General features: G+C 37.3%; 1 protein-coding gene across 3 annotated transcripts in view; it reads right to left on the bottom strand.

The window, feature by feature from the left end:
• Positions 1 to 12,967, bottom strand: part of SCAF11 (SR-related CTD associated factor 11) — a 48,459-nt gene that overhangs the window by 27,645 nt on the left and 7,847 nt on the right. For 2 of the 3 annotated variants that reach the window (XM_063323096.1, XM_063323097.1), the window contains exons 2-3: positions 4,306 to 4,381; positions 3,323 to 3,477 (exon numbers count right to left, since the gene is read on the bottom strand). In XM_063323096.1, the coding sequence (XP_063179166.1) occupies positions 3,323 to 3,477; positions 4,306 to 4,366 (216 nt within the window). In that variant the 5' untranslated portion in view covers positions 4,367 to 4,381. Of the gene's footprint in view, positions 1 to 3,322; positions 3,478 to 4,305; positions 4,382 to 11,332; positions 11,353 to 12,967 lie in introns of those variants that run through there. The other variant, XM_063323095.1, reaches the window with a different exon arrangement.

Raw genomic sequence — 12,967 nt, 5'->3', positions numbered from 1 at the left:
CTAATGCATGCAGGCAAGATACTATTGCTGCTACAGCAGCTGTCTTAGCTGAGGTGGTTTTGGCTACTTTATGTATCTGCTTACCATAGATACCTAGTTAACCACCCTTCACATTAGCTTTACTTAAGTGCTTTCAGAACTGATTATGATAAACTAGAACACATGTGCTTATCAACTCAAATACAAAATACAAGCACACGAGAAAAACAATGTTAAACATTTGTAATTTGGAGCCAACTAATCTACCAGTGTTATTACAAACAAGAGAAACACGCAATTACTTCACTTGCTGTATTTACTTAATCTTCGCATGCCTACTGAAAACAGTCCCCAACAGTCTGCCTGCCCGGTGCTGCCCAGCAATTCTTGGGAGAGTGCTGGTTAGCACGGCCAAAGACACACAAGATGACAGTCTAATAGTACAGGAGAGTTTAATAGGATAAGCAACTGAATTTAGTGGACAGCGATGCTCTCAGATGCCACAATTAACTACGGTAAACATAGCCAAAGAGAGTAGAATTTAAGGGACATTTTAAAAAAAAGTTAATCCGAAGACCTGTTTCTTAATGGGGATTCTGATCTTCCCTCATTTTTCTTTTAAGAGGTGGATACCTTTCCTCAAAGCAGAAGAAAATACAGCACTGACTCAACTGTAACACTACTCAGTTCTGAAACTTAACTGCTCAGACTTAGCCATCAGGATCTAATATATTAGATGTTCTGTGGCAAATTGCCTATCTCTTTTTAGCCCTTCATGGAAGGAACCCAGAAGATACATAAAAATTGCTTTTAAGTAAGTATTGCTTTTAAGTGCACATAGGTATCTATCTACATTATCTCTCTCTTTCCTAAAAAGTGAGATCTTCAAAGTGTTATGGCTGCTGCTTGCAGACAGAAAACCTGCTGGTACAGGACACTTAACTGCAGCTGCAATGCTGAAAACCTCCCATAGATAGAAGAGGGAGCAGAATGGTAAACAAACTCTTACCGTCTGCCTAAACTACTCTGGTTTTAATTAGAATCTACATAGTTATATACAAAAGCTATAAACGCTCAGAAGAACAATGATTACATACAATTTGTAAACAACAGTTTAAAGAAGTAGTTGCTCCTGTTATATTTTGAAATCCAGAAAGAGGAAATATCCAACTTGAACGCAAACTGCTGACAAAGCTTTTAAGTGTATAAAGCTTAACTGTTAATACAAAAAAGAGCACTTAAAGTAATCTGAACGTCAGGCCTTTTTAATTTTTTTTTTTTATTTTTTTTATTTCACTGAATCTTATTCTCAATTTTGTTATTCTCCGGCACTTAAACAGGAAAACAGTGTTTTTTAAACCAAATTTATTTATACCCAATAAAAATACTTAAATCTTTAAACAGAATCTGGTAGCATATTTTTAAAGAGCAGATCATTTTTATATCTTCATTATTCAGAGTGACTTAAAATAACTACTTACCAATTATTTATTTCTCCTTAGTTCTATCAGAGCTATCAAAACTATCAGAGAAAGCTAAACCTTATGCAAGACTTCTCAAAAAGAACAAAACCAGTCACTGATTAAATACTAACAGTGGACACAAAAACCACATGGCATCAGCATGCTTCAGATGGCCACATGCTTATAACGGGTTTCTGTCATTCCAAGCTATAAAACCTCATCTGCTTCCCACAGCTGAAGCATCTGAACATCTATCAGCCAGTTTTCAACACTTCCCCCCCCCCCTTACTTTTAATTAAAACTACTAGATTAGGCAGTGGAGTTTAATGGACTCAACAGGTCCAACTATCAAGTATCCTCAGAAAAGGAAGGCTGGCTGGTTTTACCCATCGGATGTCACTAACGGAAAGAAGCAGAAGCCTTATGTAGCTTTAAAAACAACCCCCCACCATTTTTATGACATTACATCTACTTCACCTGTGAACTCTTAAGATCAGAAGGTACTTTTATTCTATTTGGGGCCAAAAAAATAAAATTGACATGACAAGAAAAACGTCTTACTCTTTAAAACTTCCTTATTGGGCTGAAAAGCATCTGTTAAATAACGTCAACAAACTCAAATCCAGGAGCAAGCCCTGCATCTACTATACTGCTTCCCTGTGCATGTCACTATTTATTGCCTTTCAGCTGCCATTATACCAGCTAAGGAAGTCAGGATAAAATTGTGGATGAGAATTTCCTGATCTTTTATAAATAAAAGCACTGCAATTAATCATTTGCAGAAAAAAAATCCTGGCAACAGGAGACTTGGTTTATTATCTGGTTTGTGAATCTAAAGAAAGTTTCACCTAATAATCTTTGTTTAATATTCTGAAGTTCATACAAAATCTTCAGAAAGAAGTTATTTATGTTACTGTCTGCTTTCAGTAATAAGTAACACAAAAGTTAAGGTTAAAAATATAGTAAGTGAAAATAAGTAGATTGTATATATACATACATATAAGTGATAACAGCCTTCTAAAGAATACACTGAAACCAAAATCATCATTTACTTCAAAAGAAAGTTACTGCAAAGACACCAAGTAGGGGTCTCTACTACAAAGAGCAACAAATTCAAGCTCACAAAAGCAGGACAAAAAGCAGCAGCTCATTTGAGCACACCCCTCCTCCCCAAATACAGTAGAAAGCAATTCCAATTTGTAGTTTTATATTGACAATTGAAAAAGTTACAGGAAAGGTAAAGACACCAAAGACTTACGGCAATCATTACAGGACACATGTGAGGAAAAAGGGATAAATAGAACAAGATCATCAAGAATTTGTTCAAGTCATTTTTCTTTAAGGTTCCAGAACTATCTACAAAGTTATTAACACAGATGAAATAATAGCAAAAATTATCATTAAAATGAAAGTTTCTAATTCAGAATAGCACTAAACCTTTTAGCTGAGTTTTCTTTAGAGTTCAAAAGCTAAGGTTTTATCAGACTCATACTGTAGACTACAATAAGAACACATTGGTCCCAGCCCTAAGAGCTGACATTATTACGGACAGCAATAAGGGATAACAAAATAAGATTAAGCTAATGACACTGCAATATTACAACATGTACACAATACTGTCTGATCTTCCAAAGAGCCAACACCATTTTTTTTTGATCCCTAATCTTTAGTAACCATTAGTAAGTCAGGATGTCTAGCAAAAGAAAACACAAAGTACTTTATTGCATTAAGGAGAAAGTTTCCTATGATCTATCTATAAACCGGTCATTGAAACACTTCTGTGCAAAGTCAGAATGCATAACTTTATTTAAAATAAAGTAGTTATTAGATGCAGTAGATTTTACTGAAAAATAAAAACACATCTTGGTTCTCAGTCTTACCTCAGCCCATTTAAGAATACAAGTCATGCAGAAGGTATGACTACAGTTCTCGGGAAAACCAATCTCTTGTTCTAGAAGGCAGTTCAGACAGATGGGGCATGTGTCACCGTCATATAATAAAGTAGAACAGGAACAGGTTTCTTCATTTTCTTCACCTGGTATCATTAACATTGACACTCAGAATTTTTGCCAGTTTTTGGAACAAAGCCCTTTTAGATTTGAATAATAAGGCAATAAGATACAATTTTGTGTAGTTAAAAGCAAATTAATCAAGTTTTCAGGTCTAATGCCATCAAGACACTGGCCAGAGTAGTTAAAAGAATGTATTTCAGGTGAAAAATACTAAGCAACATATTTCAGACTACTGTACCAATATTAAAACAAAGGGAAGTTAGCTCTAGTGCTATTTAAATAAGGAAAGCATTACACGGTGTTTCCTATTGGCCGTGTAGCCATTTAGAAATTGTTCTCCTGAGTTCTTTCTCCTCGGTTGTTTGCACTCTCTCCCCATGAAATAAATTAGACTACCATATTCTAATTCATTATCTTATATACACATGGCCTACCTTTATTTTAGTTTTCCAGTCTTCCAGCTATTTTAATCTGAACATCCTCAAATATTTACCTTATCACGTACATTAAATAAAAAATGCTCGCCATTTTGTTAAAGGTAGAAATTGTTTTCAGAATATAAAAATGCAAGAACTTTTCTTCACGGAATTTTACTCTAAATTAATTATTTCTCTGAATAACAATTGCTATCTCAATTTTTTAGAAGTCAACAAGTAAAAAACAGAAGAGACAGGAAAGGATTTGGGGACCCCACACACCAAAGAAAAATATTATGCTGAGATAGTGGTTATGTTTACGCAACTTCTTTCAAAACAACCAGCATACTAATTGAGACAGCAAATGTAAAATCTGACCTTCACAGCTTGAACCTGAACAACATACTTGAATATTTTCACACACACAGACTTTACCTTCCATGCCTTCATGCTTCTGACCCTCAGTATCTTGAATACATTGCTTTCTGTGCTTCATCTTACAAAACGTAGCCTGGAAAACATAGAAAGTTTACACAGTTCATTTAGACTGCAACTTGAAAATAAAAATGACTACTACGGATTTAATGAGCGTACTCCAGTGCTCTCCATTTCATTACACCTTTGTAGAGTAGAAAGATATGACATTAAGAGTGAGATACAGATCATTCACAATCTGTTTGCAATTTATGAGCATCATTAATGCTGTCTCACAACTGATACTGCCAACTTGAAAACTGTTTTTGTTCAACAAACGCAAAGTTTTTGCAGTGTTTTAAGACCACTGATGGTGCTTTTATTTTTAAAAATTAAACGTATTGCTAAGTTTCTATGCAAACCACACCACCTAACACTGCAGTAACTAACACATGCAAATTGCCCTTCACAAATGGTTGAAGCAAAAATATTAAACACACAAACACCGTAAGAGTCAGTTGCTTTCCACAACTAGCATGACCATAGTAGTGGCAAGTGAGAAAGATGAAAACAGCTAACATTTGCTTGCTTCCTGCTTTTGTCATACAATCAGAATTATTTGCCCTCAGAAAAAAAAAAAATATGCAGGGAAAGTTGTATCATCAAATCAAACAAGGGACAGGTCACAAGCACAGAAGCAGTGGAGCATCATGAATGGAGAGGATGCACTTTTAACTGTTCTCCAAAGGGGCACTATAAGTAAGAATAACATGGATAGAGAATATCCCTGTGATCCACATCACATAGACTGAACAAATTTGATTTTGCATGAGAAACAGCAAGCGTATGTTCTTTGGAGGCCTACTGCACGCAGAACAAAACACATTAAAAAAAAGTATCTACACCAAGGACTGAATCTCCTGCATTTCAAACTCCTGTAGTTACAGCAGAGACAGTATAAGCACATAAAGTTCCAACCCAACAGCCCTAGAGAGACCAGCAGTTTTCTTCAGAACTATATAAAGCTTTAAAAATTATTATTAATATTGAAAATTATTATTATTAATAAAATTAAATTATTATTCAAAAGGACCAATTAAGACTTCACAAGAGATTGAAGAAATCAGAAATTACCAAGATCTGCTACGTAAGCATTCCAATTTGAAGCAAACCCCTTACTCTTTAATGTCTTTGCTAGAAAAAGTAGCAGGACAGAGCTGAGAACGCCACAATCACACTCCTCAACTAAACTTCCTCCTGTTTCTCTTAGGAACTACATTGGTTTCCCTTTATTACCTGGATATCCAGGAGCGAGAGGCGCAGAATTTGCCTCCCAAAACTTTTCTTCTGATCAAGTCTTTGTTGCTTGATCTTGGCAGCAGGAAGCATTTTAATGATGATTTCTTTTTACTGAGAAAATAAATGCTCCCATAGATACCCACCACATAACACACTTCTTGCTTTCTTAGGCAATCCAGGCAAGCAGGACTCTGATCTGTGAGTCTCAAACACAGACAGTTCATTAAAGAAATGGTCAAAACTGTGAAACTAATTACCAGTCTGTAATTAGAATTCTAAATGGCTACAATGTTCCCATTAGAAACTACTTTTCAATCCCCCCAAAGGAACACGTGAATCAAGTTAACTGAAGGTGGGGGGAAAGGGAAGCGAGAAAGAAACAAAAACCTAGCTATAAGGGGATTTATTTCCCCCTACATTGCTATCCTATTTTGATACAAAACAAGACTCAAAAAGATACCACTAGGATAAATGCCATCAACTGTAGAGCAGTTACTAGCACTAATACAGACTGTGTTGCAGTGACTGCCATAGGTTGTACGCAAGTTCTGTTAGCAGAACAGCCACTGACCAGACCATCGCCTATCATCCTTTGCAGGCTAGATAAGATGAAACCAAAAAGCCAAACTGCTACTTTAAAATTTAATGCCTTAAATAACAAAATCTGCATCTAATTAGGGCAGGTAAGACCACCAAAAACACATTTGACCTTAAAATATGAGATCGAGGTCTGTTGTTTTCACTCTGAAAGAGGACTTTTAAGTGGCTTTGGTCCCAAAAAGTTTAAATCATGTGGTGGTATGTGGTATACATGCTTTTATATATAAAACATAAGAACATAAGCTGTGCTCATACCTCTCTCAGCCTTAAAAGTCCCAGGACATGCCACAGCCAAGACCATTTAAAGACAAGATCATGAATTCTGCACTCTGCATCCACCCACAGAAAAGGTTTTAAATAGACAAAATCCAGATAACAAATTGTAACTTTAGCAGTAGTTGTAGAGTTCATGCTTATTGTAACAGAGGTCTTGAGTTCACTACGACAAATTGCAGAAATACGACCATAGAAGCTCTTTAGATTTGTTTTTCCCCAGGAAAAAAGCCACTTTTTCTCCATTGTACTCTTTCTAAAGACAAAGACATCCCAGAAATTCTTGCATAGTTACAATAATTAGAAGAACAGAGATCCTAAAACTTTGACAGAATATCAGTAAATCCAAGGTGTGCAGCAACTGAAAACATTTATGCGGTGTTACATCGTTCTTCTCACAAACCTATTATTTAAACAGATACTGAGTACCGCTAATGCATTTCACAGATCACTTTGCAGAGCACACCTTTTTGCCAGTTTGACACCATGCATTTCACACAACACAGCAGGAGAATTTAACACTACTGAAATATAAATATTTATAAGTAAAAGACATCATCAAAATTTACATAATATTTAACAAATTAACTTTGCAAAGACTATTTTCTCCACTACTTTAAAAGGGGCATCACAAGCATTGTAATAGCGGAAGAGGAGTTACCACTAAAGACTGCCATTAAATTTATAAAATTAAGAACAGAGTTAGGAAAACAGAACACAGTGGTTTAGGAAAAGCAGATGGCACAGAAAACAGAACTCCTATTTGTCTCCAAGTGCGATATATTCCTTCCGTTTTTTTAAACTTCAAGGAGATTTTGAAGTATTTCTCAGACTTTTTCATTCCAGCTGTGTGCCATGCAAGAAATCTGTAGTCTTGGCTGGGGATGGGGGGAGACAGTCAAAGAAGTGAGAATTTTTTTTGTCATTCTCCCAGTTACCAAATTGTATGAGTTCACATGAAGATCATATTATGTCCATATCCATGGCTAATCATGTCCGATGAGGCTAATATGTATTTGAAGAATGCTAATATCCAAAGATTACTTCTACCAGATTCCAATGACTCATGACCAACACGTTTTAGTTACAATCATTCAGTTGTTGATGTGAAATATTAGATAATACCCCAAGACCCACACATGCAAGGCACTTGACAAGACAGCAACAAGCACTATACTATGTTGGTGCGGACAAAACCCAAAATCAACCCCCCCGCACACCCCCCCAACTCTACAGATAAAATATTTTCTAAGAATGCCTAAAGACAGGATAGCATTACAGCCAAGATGGTACTTTTCTGGTGCTTGTAAATTTTCAATGTAATTACTTTGTAAGAGAAAGACCTTATTTTATTTCATATTTGAGATAAAGGCAAGAATACTCTAGTATACTAAACCGAAAGCAGTGAACAAGGATATTACCACAGGTACACACCACCACCCCATCCTCCCCTTATTTTTAAAGGGGTTAAACATCTAAGTTTCTAGGCTATTCTTCAAAGGAAACTCATGTTCTTGTCTTCATGGAAGGCAGATGCCAAAGACACCTGCCAACAAAAGTGCTTAAAGAGAGTTAACTGTAGAACATGAGATTAGATTTGTCACTGTCCATCTGAGTAATGTAGCTTCATGATGTACTTAAACAACTCCATAAAGCAGACCGATGTAAGTGCCATTTACACACTAAACAGTTTCCTGTATAAAAAAATATAAGTGTTATTTATATTAACACAAACTATTTCATACAATTCGTAACCTAAAAATAAAGATGTATTTCAACACTAATTCACTGTGCGTGCAGAAAGAAAAGACTTGGTCTGTTCAAAGTCACGCAACTGATTTTCTTACTGAACTAAAATCTATTACATTAAACAGGCATCGAAAAATCATTGGATGAAAATTTATAGTAGCCTAATTACAAGTGACACATGAAATTAGCATGTGCCTCCTTTTTGACTAACTACAAGACAAAGCCTTTACAAGCATTCCCTGTAAATAAAAATGCAACAGCTAAATACGCTTTTCCTCCAACACAGGAATGGTCCAGAGACCTATCTACACAGAGGTAGACTTGTTCAATTGGAAAGGGGGATAAAATTAAGAATACATGCAACAAGATCTCCCAGAAGCAAGGCCAAAATGCTGTCCAAGACTGGCTTATTCTTGTTCCCTTAGCAGATTTAACGGAGGAAACATTTGTAACCTTTCAATTTCTTAGATACATGTTGCATCAATATTTAATAGCAGTGACTTATTTTGACTCTTCTGTTTCTTTAAAAAATATTTTCTTTTCTTTCAATAAGGATTTGTGGCACTCTTAGTTATGTTTTGATTTCTTTACTACTTTACTCAAGAAACATTTAGTTTCAAATACAAAACAACAGTCAGCCATACATTCAGTGTACAGAGTTTATTTGCTTAATACAACACCACGACTCTTTATTCCCATCAAAATCTTGGGCAGCAATAAGTAGGACTCTATTTTGCCCTACGCATTTTGATATTTTTAAGAAACCTCGGAAGGAGGTTTAAGCTCTCCCTCAGCAAGCATGTTTTTAAGGAAAACAGATCTTAATAATTAGCCACATTTACAAAACTAGAGATTTTTTTAAGTAATTAGTGACAGAATACAGTGTGTCCTCTGGAGTTCCCCATATGGGCTCACCATAACCTCAGGACCATTACTGGGCAAATGCCTAGCTGCTGATGAAAATTTTAAAAACTTTTGCCAGAAGTCTTATGCCCTCTTGGAGATGGGCTGAGGAAACACCTAGTATTTCCAGTGGCAGCTAACACTTGAAAAGCTTTTTACCTACTTATACCATTAAGTGTAACGCAACACATGTGAATAAAAGAAAAAACCACCACCACACCACCAAAAGACACTATTGGGTATTTGTCTGAAGAGCCTGGAAGGTAGACTTGTTTCAAGTGACAATTCAGTAATGTTGTTTGCCCTCCAATAAATGAGGGCTAAACTGAGGATCTGGAAGCACTTATCCTGGATTTGCTCCTTTTTGTAGTAAAATCTCATGGCCCAGAACATTAGTGAGAATAGAACCAACAGGCACACTCAAAAGAGGGCTTTTAAAGAGGATCTTTACTCTTTGTGTGCTCAAATTGCACCTTGTCTGCATTCCCAGATGGAATGCCATAGAACCAACAAAGGTGAAGAGAAAGAAAGAGACTAGTGCTTTGCTTTCGAGAAAAGAAAGGGAAACTTTTTTGTATAGGTGGTTTAAACCTATTCATGTAGATCCAGTGTCTTGGAAAGAATCTGGGCTATTCAGGAGAGGAGACACTGCTGATTTAAAGGCTCTTTCCAGACCCTCTAAGGATGCAATTACCCAAGAAAGCTAATCTAATCTAACAGCTTGCTGCCACCAAAAGAAGCAGATCTGTTTCTCACCACTAGTGATGGTGAGCAGACTCAGCTAAGAGCCACACATGTGCCAAAGAAATTGCAAGTGACAGAATGGGGGAGGGAAGACATAAAATGGGATTGCCCCTTTTGGCAGTAGCAAGGTGCTAAAACAGCCAAGACTTTGTTGTCAAACTGCCTTCCTTCAAGGACATAGCCGTACCCAGATTACCCGCCAAGTCCATGAAAACACAAGGTAAAGTCACAGGAGAAAACCCTCAACACCAAATGGCTAGAATTATACCATCCTAAACAGCACATTGCCTTCTGCTGACTTTCCCCTTCTCTACACAAAAGAAGAAAAAAACCAAAACCAACCCAAGGCACCACAGTGAATGTCCTCCTCAGGATTTCTTTTTCCACAGTCCAGCAGCAAGACACTGACAAGCACCCGTACATTGCAGGCACTGTGGCTACAGCTACATCCCTGCTAGATTCAATGCTGTCATTTTTGTGGGCACCTCAACAATAACGAACTGAATAGCAGCTGTGGACACTCAATGCTCACGTCCAGTCAGCATTCACAGAAGTATGCAGGACAACATCATAAAACTGTCTCCAAAGCAAGGAAGGCACGCAGAACTCAATGGAAATGCGCAAGTACAGCTTGAGGAACTGCCACAGTGGCTCAGATGCAGTGATTATCTAGTAACCTGTTTGACCATCTGCAGAACCATGAGTTTCAAGGAAGATTTAGAACACACGAGGCGTGTCCTTCCTGTATAAAGCTTATAATCATAAACTGAATCAAAACCTGCCATACAGACCTTTTCATGTTAAGTCAAGGGAGTAGGCAGTGTTCCTCACTTAAGTTTAACAAAAAAAGCACCTGTAAGACATAGGCAAAACATATCAGGGCTATAAGAAAGGTGTCATTTTAGAAGACCTCACATATTCCAAAAACTACGGGGGCACACCATGTCTTTTACAGAATGTTACATACAAACGAGACTGAACTCTACCGTCTAGCATTTAAAGCACTTCAATTTACTAGACAGTATAAGAAGGTAGCCAAAAAATGTCAGCAGTACCGCCTTATGTATCCAATGCCTTGACAAATCTTGCTGATCCACAAGTTCCTTTACTATTACACAATTACTAACAGTAACCAAAGAATACTTTATTCATCATCTTATATTATTCATATGCGTAAGGGTGAATGACTGTGTTCTAGTTCTACTTAGAGTAAGTCACTCTCCAAAAAGCTTCAGTATAAGACAGAACAAAACCAGACAGGCTACCAACTTGAAAAAAAGGGCAACATATTTATATCACAAAACTTGTATTTTGCTGTTAATACCTCTAAGAACAGCACCATGTCAATTTAATGCTCTTAAATAAGAGTTACTATCAAAACCAAAAGAAACTCAAAACCCAACAGATTCAGCTATATGAGACACTGAAAATAGTAACAAAGTTAGTATCACCAGCAGGTATCTATTAAGTAACATCCCACCTCTCTCTGTGCTGGTAAACTCATGTATGGGATAAACATCCCAGCCATACAGATGGCTCCTTGATTGACCAGCCTTCATGTTTCTTTCCTTCCCAAAATAACCAGTTCTCATTGGTTTTTACCTAGTAATAAAGAAAAATAAGGATGTAGGTTACAGAAGGCCTACCACCACCAGAAAACAAGCTGTAACAAAATGACAAACTCAAAAATCTTGTGCTAAAATTCAACTGATAATAAAGGTAGCACAGTCTTCAGAGACATTCCAAACCCTATCCCCAAGAAACCATCCAAAAGAGTGAGCCGTTTTATCAGTCTTAAGTAGTAGATAACTTAAGACAACAAGGCACCAAGGTTTGTGAAACACTGTCATATCACCCCACCTCCCCCCAAAAGACAACACACATGCAAGGGCTGATTTGCTCATCAGAATCATGATCATCCATTTAACCACCAGGAAAACCCACATAAAGACTGATACTTCCGCCAGCCAGAAAAGGTATGATGTTTGACCAAAACAGTTAAAGTATCAAAAAGGTATTAGTTCTCTTTGCCAAAAACACACTGAAGAAAGTTTCCCTGTATACATCAGTTCTCACCATGCTATCACAAAAGGCTGAGCCCCATTTTTTGAGGAAGCTAATGAAGAGGTGAAGGAAAGCTGATTACAAGCTTGCACAGCAGTTAGCAGCTTTTAGACATGTCAGGTTTGAGTTTGGTACTGAACTACTGTTACCTCATGGCACTGATGGGTAATTTACCTAGAGAAGGCAAACTTAATTTCTCACCTTTCTGCGCTGTCAACCGTAAAACACTTTGTTCCACTAGGATAGGTGGCAGAAGTTTAGGATTTCTCCTGAACTCGTATCAAAGGCTCATACCCAGCAAGCAGCAATGAGAAGCTATACTTCAGCAGATTCCCTACACAAGTCAATCTAAATCAATTCTCCCTCTGGCATTTCCAGTATCTGCCAGCAGTTTGGGATTAACTCATCAGACCACATGACATTACATGCCAAAGTATAGCAAAATAACAGCTCTATACTATCAGTACATGCAGGGTGACCACTGACAACCAAGATGGCCCAGTGCTCAGGCAAATTCAGTTCGCAGACTGAGAACTAGATGAAGCTAAACTCGCTAGTCAGCATGGAAAAAAAGAAAAAGAAAAAAAACACCCACAAACCAAGCAACCAATCCAAGCACTTTGGGGAGTTAGTTGTCACCGTTCAGACTCATTAGATTCAAAGTATATATTCACAGCTGATCAATCTAACCTGTAATTTAAAGCTGTGCTTGTGCCCCTACTGGCTCTTTAGCAACATTTCTCAAATTTATGAGAAAACTCCTTTCTGCTCTGCCAGAGGACAAACTAGGTTACTCAAGCCTCTGTCAGCTCTTCACAATGCAAAAGCAGCAAGGACAAAGCTGCATAGTTTCCCTACGCACTAAAACCGGCAATTTTGCAGGGTAGCTTCTCAGTAAGGCTGCTGCTCATAACACTGCTTTCCAAAGATGGTCTGAATTATACAAGATGATCCTAGGCGAAATCTTTACAGAAGCGCATGGCTGCGTCCCCAACAGCCATAGGAAGAAATGCTTGTTGGAGCCATGGTTAACTCCCCCAGGAAAAAACTG

The sequence above is a fragment of the Chroicocephalus ridibundus genome, chromosome 1 (genome assembly GCF_963924245.1).
Source record: "Chroicocephalus ridibundus chromosome 1, bChrRid1.1, whole genome shotgun sequence".
Lineage (NCBI taxonomy): Eukaryota > Metazoa > Chordata > Aves > Charadriiformes > Laridae > Chroicocephalus > Chroicocephalus ridibundus.
Note: the sequence above shows the minus strand (reverse complement) of the source record. Positions and strands in the feature narration are given on the sequence as shown.